This window comes from Colletes gigas, unplaced genomic scaffold, assembly GCF_013123115.1.
Source record: "Colletes gigas isolate AHSC1104 unplaced genomic scaffold, ASM1312311v1 Colletes_gigas_Sc00018, whole genome shotgun sequence".
Classification (NCBI taxonomy): Eukaryota; Metazoa; Arthropoda; class Insecta; order Hymenoptera; family Colletidae; genus Colletes; species Colletes gigas.
Window position 1 is genome coordinate 5,050,608 of NW_025106647.1, and position 18,778 is coordinate 5,069,385.

Below are 18,778 nucleotides of genomic sequence, written 5' to 3' on the forward strand. Positions count from 1 at the left end.
GAACAGGGATTTTATGGTGTATTTGTAAACAGAAACATTTGCGACCGCATTTCGATACTGGAATTACTAGAATTATTCTTCTTTGAGTCTTCATTGTTTACACTCGTGTTTAAAATATTTGTGCGGTGTGAAATAAGGGTGTTTGGGCAGTACAAAAGTCGGATCGAGTGAGGTGTGAATAAAGAGTGTTTGAACCGTGCGACAGTTCTTCGAAATAAGAATGCATGTGTGTACGAATCGATGATAGAATGTGATCGTGTATGAGTGAGTTTTAGGAAAGCAAGAGTGCCGTGAGGGTGGAAGAAAAGCGAGTCAGTTGCGTGGGAATATTGAGAGAGTGAAGACGAAAGACGTGCGAGAAAACTGTGAGAATAAAACTGTTTTATTTTTTTTTTATATTAAATATGCTTTTAAAATAACTGTCATTATGCCCTGTCGTTGACAATCCCTGCATATTCTTAATGTCTTTGTATTTCTGAAAATTCGTCACGGATCGTTCCCACAATTTATAATCGTAATCAGTTTCTCAAGAATTCGAATTTGAACGATACATAAACAGAGAAGAAATCACTTTTTTCACACTGCTAGAAATCTGCATTTTTCGATAAATTTCTTGAAGGGAGATAACTTTGACAGAAATATGTCATTATCCTCTGCAACATTACATAGCCACAATTTATAACCATACATCCACGTTACAATCTGCTGATTTTATAACGATACTTAAACAGAAAAGAAATCACTTCCCCTCTATCTTTAAATTAGACAAATCTGCAAAGATAAAACTCGAGGGCTTGCCAGAAGTGTGCCATTTGCAAGATTAAAGGGCCACCGAAACGGGTTGCTAATTTTTATAAGAATCGCGTAATGGGCCCGAATGTACGCGAAATCATTTTACAAGATTTTTACGGTCGCACGCGTACAGTTATTGGATTATATTCGGATAGTGGGTGGGTAGCAGGCGTCGGGGTGTAGCGACGGTAAATTCCGCGGCAGGATGCGACGATGAGTTAATAAAATCGTGCGCCGTGAACGGCCACAGTTCCGATCGTTAACACCGCTAACGCCGTGTCCAGCGTCTAGTGCCACGAATTTATGCAATCGTTGCAACACGCGAGCGTTGCACCTTCCGGCCTCAAATTGGCCCGTCTACGTTCGCCGGGTGTACACGCGTTACAGGCCCTTTGGAACGGGCGAAGTTTGGCCTAAAAGCCGGCCGCGAACGTGTCGGTCGTTAGCGTGCACCTCCACGCGAACACGTAGTTTCCAGCGCGAGCACGGAGATGTTCCCGCAAACCGGTGAACGAAAACACGGGTACAAATTTAATTGTACGATCGTGATTACCACGCTGGAGATTCCAGCGGTAGTTATACGACCCCCGGCAGTCTTTACCGCGGGCGAAATTAGCGTTCGCCGGGAATCGCGCAATTATTTCTACCCGCGATTAAAAGTATTAAGTCAGCATCCGTGGATAATGCGGTTTTTTTCACGAGGGAACAAGCTTCTGCGTACAGTTTTTTTTATTTCGTAGAAAAAGTTGCCTCGGTTAGGAAATCGCGCGTCGTCCGTCATAATATTTGTTCGAAGTCCTCCGTTTCCGGTATTGTTACTATTTTATGTTTAACGTTCCGGCAGATCCAACCTCATCTTTCCTTATTGTACGACGAGAACCATGATTTACAATTTAAAGTTAATCATCGTGTGATATCTCTCCGAGACACTATCCGTCGCAGGCTTTCTTTCGCACGTTTCTCTTCTTTGTACTTGCGTTTTACGGGTGCTGTACAATTGCGATCGTAGATTTTATCCTATATTTTATAAATTGTGTGCAGTTACGCCCGATCCTGTACGTAAATGAAAAAAAAAAATTGTGCCTGCTGTAAGTCAAATTACAAATGGAATTTGCCAACGGTCGTGCCACGCTTGAAAACATTGCTTCTTGTTCTACTCGTAAGCAGGTTTTCTGCAAATACTGCGAACAAATACTTTTGTAATATCCGAACTACCATTATTTTTGATATAATAAACAAGCGATGTTCGAATACGTAGTATAATGAAAATTGAAGGTAAAGGTTGGACTAAATAAGCAGGAACTTCTGTAAAATATTGAATATATCCAACGTCTACGCTAGTGTAATTATGTTATTGTATTTTGTTACCAAGTGTAATGTCTAATAAATGTTATTTAAAATGGAAAATGGCTTCCCGACCGATCACCAAAGTGTAGCACAGGATGGATTACCGTTTGGGGGAAAAACACATATTGGTGATTTTATGTACTGTTTATATTATCTATACCTCTTCATTGATTCTGTAATTGGGCATTACTTGCCCCTTTAATATTAAATAATAAGAAAAAGAAGAAAAAAAAATAAAAGTTTCCTCTTCCACTTATTGTGAGTCACCATATTGTAAGCGGCAGCTTCGAAGTCGGATTTGAATGACCAACACGTGTTTGATTAATTTTAGATATAAATATATATTTGAAGAAAAATGTAAAATGAAACAAAGGAAAAAAAAAAGAAAAATAATAATCTTTTCGCAGTTATAACACGGAAATATTGAAATAAAACCCACAGTTCCTCGTGGCTAGGAAATCGTACATACGCACACTCTCTGACTGTCCTTTGTCGTTCACGGCTCAGGTACGACTCACTTATCTCGCGCACATTCATTTCACACTCGCGAAATCTGAATTCGCCGTAATGGACAATGGCCGCTCGTCGCTAACTTCATGTCTACCGATTCGCGCCTCCAATATTATACTATAGAAATGCGAGTGCTGCAAAGGGTCAAAGAACAACAATTACAGAAGTAAGAACACAACGAATCGGTCTAGTTTGGAGTGTGTTTTCGTCGATTAAATCAGGAAGATGCCGATCGCGAGGCCCCGGGACCGTATCGAGGTCAAAATTTGCAAGTCGTACGCGACTAGGAGTGGGGGGGGGATACGTTTCTGTAAGGGTGTGTTCGCAACGGGGGTCGTCGTGATCCATCGGGGGAAGATAGAAAGGGGGATAAGGGCTCGTGAAAGGGACGAGAGACGGCGGAGAGAGCGAGGGTCCATTAGTCTTGCGTATCTCGTCACGGCGCGGATACCGATCGCGATCGATATCGGTCGTTTATTCGAGAATGAAAGCACCCGGACTCGTTTCGATTCCGAGGGTCGATGACGAGACACACCAGGGCCCTGTGTGAGACACACAGGGTTTTCACGCTTCGGTTCCGCGATTTTTCGAATAAAAGAAATTCGTTCGAGTATCGCGTTTGCAATTTGAGAATGCAAACGAGAGAGGGAGAAAAGAAGTTTTCCAGGTTTCCTGGTTTAATGGCTGAACAACGTTTATTCCCGTCCCGGGTTTTATCGTCGCGCACGGATCCAGTACGGCCCTGTTCTTCGCGACAGAACGCTTCCCGTATTAAACGTGTCGACCGCAAGCAACGTTTCCAGCCTCGGTGTAATTAAGATCCTGACCTCCGCTCTCCGCAGGCTCCCGGGAGCGAAGTCTATTAATGAAAGGCTAATTACTTCGTCGAGCCGCAACCAGAGACGATCCCAGGCCCGCCCACGCCACCGGGAGAGCTTCTTGCTCTCCTTCATGGTCGTCCTTTTTCTTCGCCGCGATTTCTGGCCACTCGAATTCCCGTAGGACGACATCGTTCATGCAACAGTACTCGAGGCGCTTTTACCGGTCTCTTTGCCACTTCCGTCTTACGTCCGCAATACCAGGCCCGGTACGAACCTCGCTTCCGTCTCGTTGTTCGATTTTTCTTATTGTTTTGCTCGCTGCAGATCGACCGAACATTTTACAAAATTTTCTCGGAAACGAAGCGTTCAAATTTGCGACGCAACTTGGTTTCGGCTCGAAATTTTATGGTCCTCTTTCGGTAAAGGAACGACGACCGCGCTGATATATTAAAACGCAGTTTTACGATCGACGAGCAATAAAGACCGTTTTCACGGCGGTCGTTTTTCTCGGTACGAAGAATAATGTAGCAACTTCTCCGTGTCCCGGATGCTCGTTAAAATAGCGGAGTATTCTTCTTTTTCCGTCAAGCCCATCGCGAGTCACGCATTTTTTTTTTTTTTTTTTTTCTTCTAGCCGTTAGCCTTGCGCCAGCCGTACGTTGTTATCGTCGAATTTTTTCCTGTCGTTCACCATCCCCGAACGACGGAACGGAGTTCGTTCTTTATGTTCTCCGTGCACGTCTCGTTGACGTTCTTCCGCCGGTCGAAAGTGTTGTCGGGGTCGTTTACGATGAGTCATGAGCATGGAGTAGCGGGATGAGTCATAATCGAGGGGTTGGGAAGCCGAGTGGCTCTCGTTTCTGCGAAAGCGAACCCGGAAACCGAAGGTTCCGCCTTCGACGTCGGTAAAATTAATTTGAGATTTTAACCACACGTTCCCTTCGAGGCTGTAATTTTTCAACTTGAACGCGCGAGCTTGTAAAACATTGGAAACAGGTTGTAACATCGAGCAACGATCGAACGAAATAATGTTGCAAGACGGAATCGGGTCGCTTCGAGACTCCTGTCTTTGCATCAACGTATCGATGTCCTTTCAGATTGAAATCAGTTCTGCTTTCGAAAACTCGTCGATTGATAAATTATTACCGTGCACCGAGTGGTACAGTGTTGCCTCAAGACGAGGCACGGCCCGGGGCTATGTTTAAACTTAAACTTCGACTGATTTGCACTCGCGTGCAAAAATAAAATAACGCAGAATATGCTTTTAACGAGCAAACATGAATTAATTTTCTGCCTACGTTCCTCCTTTGTGTAATCAATAATTTCAAAGTTTTAACGATGGCGCGAGACCAACGGTCGAATCTCGTTTTAATATTTTCTTATTTTATTCCCGTTAATGCACATTGAAAATATCCGTTTGTTAATTGGACCGTTTATTTTGAAAGTGGTGTAAGTCCATTTTTGAAAAAAATGAGATATCACGTAATTCATGCTTAATTTAATGTAAATTTTTTATGTATAACTAGTCCGTGTTTAATTTCTTAAAAAATTCCCATGTTTTGTACAATTTAAAATTGGTTGGTAAATGAAATTGCATAATCATCGATTATGAAAGTGGTGTAAGTCCAATTGACAGAGGTAGGTGGCTTTGCAGATGGTTGCCGATGGTTATTATGATGTAATAACACAATGTAGAAAACATGATAAATTCATTTTACATGAAATGAAACGTGAGAATTTCGTTTTAATAAAAAATCTTCAAAATGCGATTAAAAAACAGATAAGAAAAAACACTAATGAAGAACAGGTAAATTGGTTGCAAATATGTTGGATGAGATTTCTCAAAAGTGCATCATACACTATTTTATATAAAACATCGATGAAGGACAAAGAATTTAAAACTATAAATTTATTACCTACACGTCATTTAAGACCGCTAAAATTTGAAAAAATCGCCCTGGCGCCTTTGTACCATGATGCCAGGCCTATAACTTATGAAAAATATAAAGACATCAAGCAGTTATTACCTTATATACCTCCGGTGCATCATGCATATTTCGAAACACTGCCACATGCAGAGCATAAGTAAATACTATCAATATCTTGTAATTTTAACAATGTAATTAGCATCTAAAATTAAAAATACTACTTCTATTTTATGTCGTGTCATTATTTGAAAACAAAATTGGATCAATATGAAGTATATTTTAAGTGATATTTGATTATTAAAAATTGAAATTAAACAACTTTTACAATTGTCTAATTTTGAAAGTGGTGTAAGTCCATTTGCAGCCCGTAAATATACATCAGTTTAGTAAAATACGCCTAAAACAAATTTATATAACCAAATTACATATTGATAAAACAATAGAAACATTGCCAGACTTCATATAATTTGCCTAAATTTTTTAATTAACAGATATGTTAACCTTTAATTTTCTCGAAACAAGAGAAAATGGGCTTACACCACTTTCAAAATAAACGGTCCAATTATTGCACGCGTACAAATTTCCACGAATCGTTTGAAAATCGACAATCGAAAACTGTACGAGTGTCGAAAGACGTAAACATTATTAGAACGCGTTGATTCTATCGAAGAGGGTGAAAGTGTTCCATAAATATTGCGTCGAACGTCGCGAGATGGATATCGACGAGTCAAGAGGTCCGGAGTAAATCTTTTATAGGACGCTTTTAAAATACTTGACCGAGCTCGAAGGGTGTTCTGGTCACTGAAAGGATTGAAAAACGTATATTCCCAACCGGCTCTTTCTTCCTTGCAACCTAAATCCTTGAAAGTTGCATACAGGGGCTTTTGAACTAGCTTCCTTGTATGTTCTGCGGATCTCGGGCGTCTGAAGTTTTTCGTTCCTCGAATATGCTCGAAGAGTTCCTTTTATAGAAGATCCAGTCGCCAGTCTGCAAAATCTCCGCGATTCCCACGATTCCAAACACTCGAAGAATTTTTCTCCGTAGACGCGACTTTGAAGGCTCGCGATTCTGCAAAGGAAGCATTGTTTGCACCCCGTCGCTTATATGGCGTTCTCCGATCCCCTCGTACGGCGGATCGAGTAGTCAAACTCTTAAGTAGACAAGCTCGTATTTCCAACTCGAGTACAATACCCGAATTATTTTTTCTTTATTTAATAGCTAGCGGAAACTATTTATCTGCAAGTGTAAGCGGAGCATTTAGTTTTAACTAAGTCAATTGTGATTCGGATATTTTCAAAATCGATTTTCCCCGAAAGGGAAGCTACGTGAATAAATAAATTTGTTATTATTATTTTGATGTTCGTTTTGCTGGTCGGTGTCGAAACGGCAGTTGAGAACCATTGTTCGGTAGGTGAATTAGTTAAAGCATACTCGGGACGGGATCTTGTACACACGATGTAGAAACGATGTTACGAGAAACCGGTCTTGGACGTCGCGTACACGCACGGCACACACGACCGTTCTTACACTCGTGGATCGAACGGAACGCGTGGAGGGTAGAGCGATTGCCTTTTCGTTTTTCTCATTTTCTTCGGGCGTTTATCCTCCTCCTTGGCCGAGATCTCGCATTACGGCTCAATTTGGCCCGGTTTTCGTAATCTCGTTCGATCGATGTAATCTCGGCTCTCGGCAGCCGTGTACCGGGGCCCCTAAAGACCCTCTCCGAAGGGTTCTTTTAGACGTTATTACGAATTCGAGCGGCATCTCGGTTTAGGTAACTCGATAATTCGATTAGCCCTTGGGAGCCTTTCTGCTCGGCTTAACCGACTGCCTACGATCTCCCTTTTTCCAGACGTATCGGACGTTGAACGGGGGTAGTCGATTTTATGCGGTACGAAAAATCTATTTCTCCATTATTTCATCCTCTGCGGTCTGCGGTGGGAATCCTTCCGCTACGGTTTCCGTGCAAATAAATTCTGGGTATCCGTACAAAAGAATTGAAATCGATCAATTTAAAGACATAAAAATGAAAAGCAAACGAAGTTTAACCCTTTGTCGTACAATAACGAGCCTGACACAAATTCTTGATGTCAAGTTTCACAATCGTGATGCTATTCAGTCGTCATCGAGCCTTACATATTACACATTTTCTATTCTTTTTCGTGGCCATTCCTTCTACGAACAAATTTAAACAAAATTAAACAGTATACGTTTAACCAGTTAACTGTGGCACGCTCGTTTGAGAGCGCGCACCGTTTTGTATCGCCAGAATCGAGCCATGACGAGTATACTCGTCAATCAGAGAGTAAGTTGCACTGGTAAGATATTGGATCAAAAGGATGGGTTTATTTTATAAAATAGATAATGTTATTACTAATATTTACTTATTTGGTTAACATACACATATATTACATACATATTAAACTAAAAACGCAATAAAAACTAAATATTATACATATAAAAGCAAGAATTTAAATTCTTGCTGTGGAATGGTATTCAGCGAAACAGGGTACTATACACAATGGGACTTTACAAATGGAACATCAGTAACGCGATTTCTTCCTGATCTTACGTTTATAGCAGTGTGAACACCTTCGCGTAGGGTTGTTTGTTTTTGAAGTTCCGGGTATATAATTCGGAACATGATTCCCGCCTAATTGGCTTATCATTAGGGCTAAATGGCCGAGTTTGTGTCGATTTTTCTCTTTGAATTGGATACGTCGCAAGAGTGTCTGCAATAAATTCTAGCAAGTAGTTGATTCGCGATAATGTTCCATTATTTTTGTTATATAATATAAATGCATTCAGACAAATAATGTCTAAGAACCGCTCAGCGCCTGGTCGACGTCACGCATTTGTCCCATGACTGACCATACCTGAAGGAACCCTATTATAAATCAACTTTCTGACTTTTGCCTTTGCCCCTTTTAGGCTAACATCTAAAAAACGTTATCATTGCACATAAATAAATTCGTTTTGCGAACTGGTAAGCTGTTTCAGCCGGTGCATACGGGGACGCATGAGTTCATCTCAAATTATTTATATTTTTTATTAGTTTGTTTTATTCCGCCATGGCCTCAAAATATTCTAACATCTTGAAATTTGAAAATATGTTTTGTTTTTCTGAAAAATTACAATTTAAATAGCCAATGGTAACTACTTTATACGCATGGAGAAGTGGCACGATTTTGTGTATTGACGAGTATACTCGTCAATCACAGTTAACTGGTTAAAGAATTATTTGAAAAAAACCAAATATAGACATTTACAATTACACAGTGGCATGAAAAATCTTTCTACCGAAAAGAAGAAAAATTGAAACGTTTATCCAATTATTCTGGTTTAGATAGCGCATCGATGCTATTTCCTGTGGATCTAAGATAGAATGATCGTTTGCAAACACGCCTCGCGAATTACTGCGATCGTGGAAAATGTCTGGCGTGTACGATGAAATTTGAAGTTACGTGGCGCATAGCAGGCGTATTACTTATATAATGGTCGGCGTTAATGCGGCTCGTGTTTGATTATCCGGGAGAGAATCGATCGTCGGGGATCGCCGACCGCGACTCCCCGGGCGATTCGAGCGGTCAGGTGCAATCGAATCGCGCGTTGCATAATAAGTTGCACCTGAGTACATTCGAGCAAGCTTATCTGTTCCCTCCCGATCGGGGCTCGGGCTGTTGCGCGCGCCCGAAATAATTTATCGTCCCACTCTTGGCACAAATTCGGTTTATCTCGATCGTCTCAATCACCGGGGTCTCTTTGCGCCGCATGCAAACGTACCCCGGGTCCGAGATCGATGTCGTCGGTAAATTCAATTACAGCCGACCGAAACGGTAAGCGACGGGACAAAAAGGAGGAGAGAACAAGACTGCTGCTCTCGGCTGCCGGTGTCCGAGGTTGAAAACCGTTTCTTTCTGCGGTCGATTATGGTTGATCTCCACTTGTACCGTGACGAACGGACTCCCGTCCCTACAACGCGAACTTGAATCAATCTTTACGCTAAACCTACCGACACCTCGCGTATATCGAATTTAAATTTATTTTCAATTAAATGAACAATTTGTAATCGAAGTTTATCGCACACCGGTCGTATAGTCAATAGAAATTACTGAAACTTCTTTGGATGCATAGTGTCAAAGTAAATGTGAAAATAAACATAAAAGACAGCAAGAATTATAGTAGCTGGTACAGTCATTGGATAGAGGATGAAATGCCCTTTAAAATGAGCGTTCGAACAAGTCGATAGCTTTATTAGTTCCGGAGATATGAGGATTTTAGTTTCAAGTCGATGCGGTGGCTAGTTCCGAAGATATAAGGGTCCGAAGCGTTTGTTTACTGTTTTACTACGACCGTGTGAAGGTCGTTGACCGGCACGTGTTCGTAGTAATTAGGTCACTCGGCCACGAGTCACGTACGAGAAAAAGAGGTTCGGCGCGACGCGTCAGACGGAGACAGAGATAGTCGAATTAGAAAAATTACCCCTTTATATAAATTATGATATCTCGAAAACCGGAAGTCAGATCGCCAAAAACCAAAACCCATTTTAAAGGGGAAGCTTTACCGCGTGTAACAGTGGTTCAGTTATGGATAAAACACTAATATCTTCGGAATTACGCGCGTCTAAAGTTTTAGTACTTTCAATACGCGTTGTTAAACTGTTCCAAGACAGTGGAAGCTCAAGATTCTCTCCTTTCATTTTTGCTATATGTATATTTCCTATTTACATCGGAAGCTAATCAAAGTTTGATACCAAATTTTATCCGTTTTTTTTTTTTTTTTTTTACAAAAAGATGTAAATGTAAAAAATAAAAATGTCACTTGACCGGTCATCGTAGGTTTAGTGTTAAACATAGTAACCCTGATTTCTCGTTGGTTACATCCTCGAACATTTTACGATCCTGATTTTAATAACTTTTAATATCGTAATAATTTAATAATAATCACCTCGAATCAGTGCGTCGACGATTGCATTAAAATGTAGTTTTTCTTTCAAATTCAACATAAATTTCTAACAAATAATGTTTATAAGTTCCGTAATGTTGAGTCCGAAACCCGTGAAATTAACATAAACCCAGTATCAATGGACGTTCAAAAGTCTATGTTTGTCTCGAGTTGCATTTTTGGGCAAAACGTCGCATAATTGTCGGTGTATTACGAGACAGATCGCGTATACGCACGGGTTGTAACTTCGATCGGGTATTACGCAAGCATCGTCGCGTTAACGGTTGTGCGCCAGCACGCTTCTTTATATATCCTTGCGCGGCATTTTATGTCTCCCCCGTCTAATATATCGTTCTTCTTTCTTTTTTCATGCTCGCAGTATTACGAGATGTCCTACGGCCTGAACGTGGAAATGCATAAACAGGTAAGCCTTTTACGTTAATTTGAAATTCAAATGAACATCATCGAACGAAGAGCGCGACGATGGAAGTTGGTACGCGTGTTGCAGCGAGCATTGTGCGCGCGCACGTGTACCGGTAGTTCGAGCGCACCGGTATAGCAATTACTTCGTTGACTTAACGCGCGATAACCCCCGACGTGTCCGTTGGAATTTATGTTTTCATTCATGACGCGACGGCGCGCGAGCAATATCCGTGCGGCGACTTACTAATCGCTCGACCGGCTGGTTTCGCGCGTGGCCCTTAATTTGAAATTAAAGGGAGGCGGCCCGGGATTAGGGAGGCCATTCCCGCGTTGGGGGATCCCTGGCTATTGAATAAATATGTAAACAAGGTAATAACATGCAAATTGCACGGTAGGGAGGTCCCCGAACTTCTTCCCGCCGTCTTTCGGATAGAGAATCAGCAATCGCAACGGGGACGAGAGGCTCTTATTAGGAATTATTCAGCGTATTTCGGGCGCTTCGACGGTCGCGTGAGATCGGATGACACCCGGAACCGAAGGGTTTCTTAATTTCAATATGAAATGACATTCAGTCTCTTAACACTTTTGCGTCCGCACGGTTCGCAAAAACTAGTTTCTTCTCTGTCGGCGAAACTTTTTGCAAATTTGTTTATTAAAATGCACAAATATAAAGCACAAAATTCATTACAACGTAATAAGTCAAAAAAATGAGAAAGATTTCCGGTACTAAGAGAACAGAAAAAAATGGCAGCATTTTGATACTTTTGCACATATATGTCTAAGACTATATTTTTTAAGAAAATGCAAAAAAAAAATGTCGAATTTTTTGGCAGTTTACAGTAGAAGACTCCCTGGAGAGGACACGAGAGAAGGGTCACCGAACCAGTAACGTCTAAATACGTTTATTATCGTTAACCTGTGGCTATCGTTTATTTTATTGCTTCCCCGAATCACAGGGTCATCCTCTACAGTTAGATGTTCTGTCGAAAATATTAGGCCGTCCCGAGTTTTCTACTAGAACCTATCCTTCTCAAACTCGTTTGTCCCTCTGTAAGTTAAACAAATTTTTTAACAATTTGTCATAAAAGAATACAAAATCCATCCGTTTCCTATATTTCTAATAGTTTGCGAGATATTCGCCCCCGCTTCAAGGGATCAATTTCATCCCTTCAACGCGGACAGTAATTTTTGATCGCATCACGAGTGTGCCAAATTTCATCGAAACGTGGCTGTACATCTACGCACCGATACATTAAACGAGTCGATAGGGATTGTTGAACCGAAATTCTCGAGCTCTTCGAGGCGAGTGAATTACATCGCGGCCCCTCGTTCCCTATTGCTCGCTATATTTTAACAGGATTTGTCGCGCGAGCCGAGAGAAAAATGGCGTAAAGTTGCCGATGCATTCCCGGGTAATGCTTCTTCCCTTAATGGTCCGGGGCGATCCGTACAGAAATAGAATCGGTGGACGGGTCCTTTGATACCGCGAATCGAAAATGAACCTCGATATTAATAAAAACAATGATCGCCGCGGAATTAGCATCGCAAAGATCGCGTCGCCGTCGGACGCGTATTTTTTTTTCCTCTCGCGTAACCATCCATATTCATCCGGTTCGAATCGGTTCGAATTTGAATTTTTCGGTTTTCTCGTCGCTTGTCCGCTTTCGATCGCTGTCGTTGTAAATACCGATTTTTCTCCACGGCCGTCGGGCAGAAAAACGGGGGACAGTGAGGCGGAATGAAAAACAGCGCGCGGTCCGATCGGAGGGGGGTATAATTTGTTGGCGGCGAGGCGGACCAAAAGCGGAACCGCTCGAAACCAGAAGGGAAACGTCGTATTTCATTTCGCGCTCGCCTTTACGACATTCCGGACATTAACGTCGTCAATTACCGTGCACGTCTTCGTCGGTTTTTGCCCGGCGCGATTCATTTACGGGGGTCGTACCCGATCATGAAAATTTATCGAGTCGCTGGAACGACGCGGCGTAACCGTTCGGAAACGCTTTATGTCTTGCGCCTTCGCGTTGATCTTTTAACAGACATCGGTTCTTGCGCGTAGCCCGTACGGTTTTCTTACGGTCCTCGCCTCGCGGCCCCGGTTATAGACAGTTCCGGCCAGATATGGCGAATAAAACGGAAAAGTAGTGGAAGCCCGACACGGCCAGAACCCTATCATCCCATCCCGGAATCTCGATCGCGAATTCTCACGACTCGACGGGATAAATTGCCAGCTTTTTCCTTCTTACTCCGGGGCATCATTCTACCACTTTTCTCTCTCGTCAGAACCCTTATTCCCCCCTCCTCTCTCCGTTAGCTCCTTTACGACTTTTATCCTCCTTGGCTCCTTCGGCCGCGTTCTTCCGCGAAGCCGGGCTTCCGACGTCGACGTGACGGGAATAATGTTCGCGTTTATTGAATATTTAGCAGCCGGGCCCCGTTATTTCCTCCTCTTCCGTCGGCCCCCTCCTCCACCCTTCTCCACCCCCTACACCTTTTTTCATCCTTTTGCCGCCTCTTCTCGCGCGCCGTTCCGGTCGGATGCACCCCTCAAATCGTAAATCGGGCTTCGCCGGGGAAACCCTCGGCAGACAGACGGCCAGAGGCGGAGTTGAAACGCCGCGCGGGACGATTCATAAATTAGCCGACGGCTGAGCGCGTCCAGAATGGAACGAGCCCACCGAGTTTTGCGCCGAGGAACACGCGGACGCGCGGGAAAAGACAGGAGGCGCGGCCATTTCTTTTTCTTCATCGCCGTGTTACACGTTCGATAAATCCTCGCGAGATTTACGCGGGGACACACGCTTCGAGCGTTATTTTCGACGCGAATCGTGGCGTCTTAAGGGGGGATATATACCTTTAGACTTGGGAATTTTTTTTAGCGTAATAAAACAATCTATTATCTCTGAAGCTTTCGCAATATTAAAGTAACTGCAATTTCTTGTCGGTTAAATACTGATTAATTTCGATAGGAAACATTTTTTTCTCAGACTATCGAAGGGGACTGAAAAATCGTGAACTAGTTCGTGCCTCACCCTGTATAGGAAATATCAAACCTTTAACTTGAGAATTTATTCTTTCAGTTCGTCAATGAAAAGTCCTGACACTCATATATGACTGACGTGGCAGTAAAAGTGTTAATCGCTTTCACACTTCCTCGGGGAATTTTTTGCTAATGAACTGTAACACCTTTTGCAAGTCAAATGTACAAGGTTTATTGATACGTGTTTCAGTGACATTTTACAATTTTTTCTGTTCGAAAAAAAGTTAAAATCAGTGGCACTGCGCCCCCTCAAACACAATCGAACATAGTTGCTTTTCAAAAAGGTCGTCTACGATTCACTCTTTGAAATGATAAAAACGTGAATGATTCTTAATTAGTACAACTTTGGCCATAACCGGTAGCAGAACAAAAAAGTCGATAATTAAAAAAATAGCGACGCTTTTAAGTTTGATTATCAATTCTTTTTTTTTTTTTATTTCAGGGGTCTAAAGAAATATGAAAAATGAAAATAATTCTATCATAGTCGTACGTATATCGAACGCGCACCTACAATTTTAAGCCAATCGGTCGAGTAGATTTTTATAAATAAAATAAAATTGGATCGAAAAAATTATAAATTGTAAAGTGCACGGAAAATGTTCGATGGAAATTAGTATGGCACAGACACAGTTCTCGTGCTCAACGACGCTCGAGGATCGTCGCGAAAGATTGCGCGCAGTGAACCGCGTAACGTGTCCTCCGTCGTGGATGCTTGCGTTCGAAACAATGTAATAATTTTTCCTGTCGAGCGGGAGTATCGCTCGAGCATCGCATTCCACGGATTCTAGCGAGAACGAGCGTTTAGAAGATCATTTTTTGCCGACGAGGATACGAGCCAAGACTCTCGGACAGCTGTCCTCGCGCGTCTGGCCACGACCATAGGTTATTGCAACAATTAGTCGTCCCGGGCTGATTTCCAAGAGCCTCGGAAGCGGGTACAGAGTGTGTCACGTAATTGGGTCGAGTCGTATCGTCCGTTTTGTCGGAGCGCGGAAAAAGCCACGGAGAAAGACGTTGACTAAATAGAACAAGGTCTATCTTTTTTACGACGAGACTCTTTTCGTAAATAAAATCGTGCACCTGCAACGCTCGTTGCACTTTACGATCCCTGTTATCGGCGTCCGAATTTGCAAAGCGCTTTCGTCCAAAAAATTTGTTCCAACGCATTATTGAAAATATAAAATTAACAAGAGAATTTCATAAAAACGAGCAAACATATTAATTCGAAACAAATAGGCGTAAATAGAGGTGTTTCCGTATTCGCTGGAAACATTTAAAATGCAATTATACACGTTTTCCGCGAATCGATTCTATTTATCATTCCGCGCACAAAAGCGCGGAGGGGGTGTTGGAAAAATAGCTCGCGAAATAATTTCGCGTTTTATTCGAGAAAATTATTTCATCGCGTGGAGCGTGCTCGCGCGTCCATTCGTTGCCGCGAAAGATTTACACGGGCAATGTAAACGAAAGTGCATGGCGATGCATTTAAACGGCACCGCGATAAATAATAAGAATCGTTATTAACGCGAACGAACGAATTTCCATCGAACGAGTTGGCGAAGCAGGGGGTTGAACACGGAGGGGTGGTTGGACAGACTCGCGGCGATATCCGGCGCGGAATCGCGCATTTCCACGCGCGCACGCAACGAGTTACGAGAAACGCGGACGCGCGGGGGCCAGGCGTCCATGGTAAAATTTCGATAGCGGACGTGTCAGAAGCTGTTTACACGATCGTATTTCTGCGGCACAATTTCGTGCCTGATCGCGTTTATAAAAGCGGAGCCAGCCACCGGGAGTGGGTTGTTTCCACCCTCCGCCACCGCGAAATTCGCCAGGGCGATTAATCGTGGCGCGTTTATGACGAGCCCGGCGTGTTGTCGTTCGCGTGGAAATAAAAACTGGGGGAAAAACGGTGAGGGAAAGAGAGGCGGGGAAAACGAAAAAGGGAACAACACGATGGAAAAATTGGCAGCGGAAACGAGGCGATCCAGGGAGCCAGCTAGATGAGTAACAGATCCGACGACGCGGGTGGGCAAAATATCGGGGCCGGGAAACGCGCGCGGACATTTCGAATCGAATTTATCGGGCGTGTATTAACGCGGTCGGTCGGTCGGTCAGTCTGGTAAGTGTCTGCGAATGGCGGTGTAAACGCGCTCGATTTCGCGTGGATGTAATTAACGTCGGGTAATTCCCGACAATTACCGTCATCATCATCATCCATCAGACCGCAGTCGACCTGTTACGTTTTCCTGTTATACCTGCACGATAATTGTCGTCTCGAATCACTGGTTTCGCATCGATGCATCGTTTCGCGCGCGCTAGCGAGCCGCGGGTATAACACGCTCGTTAAAACGGACCGTAGATCGTCCGGTGTGCGCGATCGACCGCTTCAATCGCGGGAAATTTGTTTGAACGCTTTTAGAACGCCTCCGATGCTCGTGTTATTCCGCGAAGCAGCCTTTTAACGGCGTATCGTTATCGTTCCTGTTGATCGAGCCGATTGATTCTTCATTCGATCATCCCTCTCTCCCTCTCTCTTGCTTTTTATCGCATTCATTGTTATTTTACCTAGACGCGTTTGCGTGATGGTAGCCTATTCGAGACACGATTAAATTTATGGTCGGTCGGTTTATAAAGGAATAAATGAATGGAAAATTCCGGCGCTGGAGAAGATCGCGAGAAGGGGGAACGGCTCGAGAATAGATATTGCATTTTTGTTTGGAAAGCCGCCTATATATAGTCCGGGCGAAATTAACCGGACGTTCGAAATTGCTTCCACCGCTTTCGATACACGGTGCTGCCTCGTTTCTTGCAACCGTATCGGGACCGCCAGATGTCAATTAGAGAGGTTCGGGCAAGACTTTGTTATGGGATACGGTACAAAACCAGGGAGTTTTTAATCCCATAATAACAATAGCAAACATATCTCTGTACACTTGGATGCGTTGTGTGGCTTACGTTTTCTAACCTAAAGAGGTTCTATCGGGATCGGTGACGGCCATCTTTGAGAATACGCCATACGCGCCACCTGAGCGACGATTCCAGTACTATTGGCTTCGTTCCATGAGAAGAGTCACCGTCTTTGATACCAATTAAGACGCCCACTTAAAAGAGAAAAGTATTAATTGGTGCCACAGCTGGAAACTTTCCACTCTCACGGTAGAACGAAGACTACAGTGCTTCAGTCACCGTTCAGACAGCACATATTTATCCTTAAAATATGACAGCCACCGCATCCGGGTACGCGTAGACAAGTTTATACTAAAATTGAATACAATTAGTCCATATTCCCGAGAAGAATCGATTGTCCAGGGATTGTAAAATCCAAGAAAAAAGGAAACACCGTTACGTACGCTGAACGCAAAAAGCCGAAGCCACGGGCGTTTTAAAATATACAAAAACGTTTGGGGTAGGGTTATGAAGCCCTCGTCGGGGCAACGTTTGATTCTCTTCCAACAATGGCGCGACGGGAACAATAATTTCCTACGAAACGGTTAGCATCATACGCGTCGCGCGTTACCGTACTATCGTTAAACGATCGCGCGTTTTTATTCGCAGCAAGCGATGCATATTGTAAATGTTTTCAGGCATTACTCTCGATTTTGCTAAAGCTATTACCGGCGATTCCGCAGCTGCAATACGTGTCGAGCAGTCGGAAAATTCACGCATGAAAAGTACCGGCGGCCACCGAGAGTGATTCGATTTCGTTGTTTTGCGCTCGACTCGTTGCTTTTCTCCCCCCTCCTCGTCCACCATTTCCTCCCTCCGCCCCTCTGGATCACCCCTCACCCTCGCGGCTCGCGCCGTGTTCGACCCCGTATAGTCTGCTCATTATTCATTTATCGGTTTAACGAGTACATCCGCGAAAAAGCGTTGCAAAATACCCAGGGACGGGTCGATACCGCTCGCGTGCGTCCGCCCTCCAGTATTTCCTCTACCAATTTCCTTCCTGTTCGGATTGCGCACGTTACGCTATGATTCCGCGTGTCGCGATTTTTCGCAGTTTAATGCCTCTCCGCCTCCTCCCCCGTCCCTCCGCGGCCCTCGACGTTCGAAATACGCTTCGACGATGAAATCGCGACTCTGATCGAGCACCGAATCCGCGGGTCTTGTAAAACGGAGTACGTTTTACCGTAGGCCTTCTACAAATATACGTGTTTGTCAATCTCTCCGGGGAGTGGAACGTTCGACCGTAAGGAAAAATAGCTGGAGTACTGAAGGATCTTTACAACTGTACGCTGCACGGCCACGGGTTCACGATTATCGTCGAAACAGTCGCGTCGGTTATGGTCCCTAGAAATTATCTCGTGACTTTTATTGCATCGTAGATAGACATTTAGTGGTTTGATGAGATTGACAATAAAGTCACTCAGGCGATTAAAAATTCGAAATAGTAAGCAGGACCAATTTTTAAACGAACCTGTTCTCTTATTATATCGTTGTGCACGAAACAGCTTAGCAGAATTCGATCGTTCGCCTCGCGGCTAGCCTGTACACGTACAAATCGATTTGCGATCGGGTCTTTGAGAGGGAAGAGGGTCCGGTAGCCCTCTCCGTTGGCGAGTAAGAGGAATACTACAGTGTCGTCGTGCCTTGAAACGGAATGACTCTTGATTCACGGGGGATAACGAGAGATACGAAGACGGAGAATCCTATCGTGTTTCCGATCGATCTCGAGCGCGATTACGGCTGTTCCGAATGGTCCCTCCGATGTCCATAAATCTAGGATTCATCCTTTCACCGGCACCAGTTGTCCTCCGCGCTACCCCGTTCCGTCGAAAAAAGGAAAGAAAAATAGTAATAAAAAAAAAATTATAGTCGTGGAATCTCGTCAGGTGCTTCATGAATAACCTCTCAAAACCGTCCAGCAGCGCGATTTCTCCCCACTCTCTACATACATACACCTCTTTCTCTTTCCCTGTGTAAGGGTAACCTAATACACGGTCGCACGGTCGCCGGTCCCTCGGTCTTT

General features: G+C 43.5%; 1 protein-coding gene across 2 annotated transcripts in view; it reads left to right on the forward strand.

Annotated features, from left to right (window-relative positions):
* LOC122400411 (protein groucho-like) overlaps nucleotides 1–18,778 on the forward strand; it is a 162,840-nt gene that overhangs the window by 66,494 nt on the left and 77,568 nt on the right. For both annotated transcript variants that reach the window (XM_043401865.1, XM_043401864.1), the window contains exon 4: nucleotides 10,723–10,767. In XM_043401865.1, coding sequence (XP_043257800.1) covers nucleotides 10,723–10,767 — 45 coding nt within the window. The remainder of the gene's footprint in view (nucleotides 1–10,722; nucleotides 10,768–18,778) is intronic.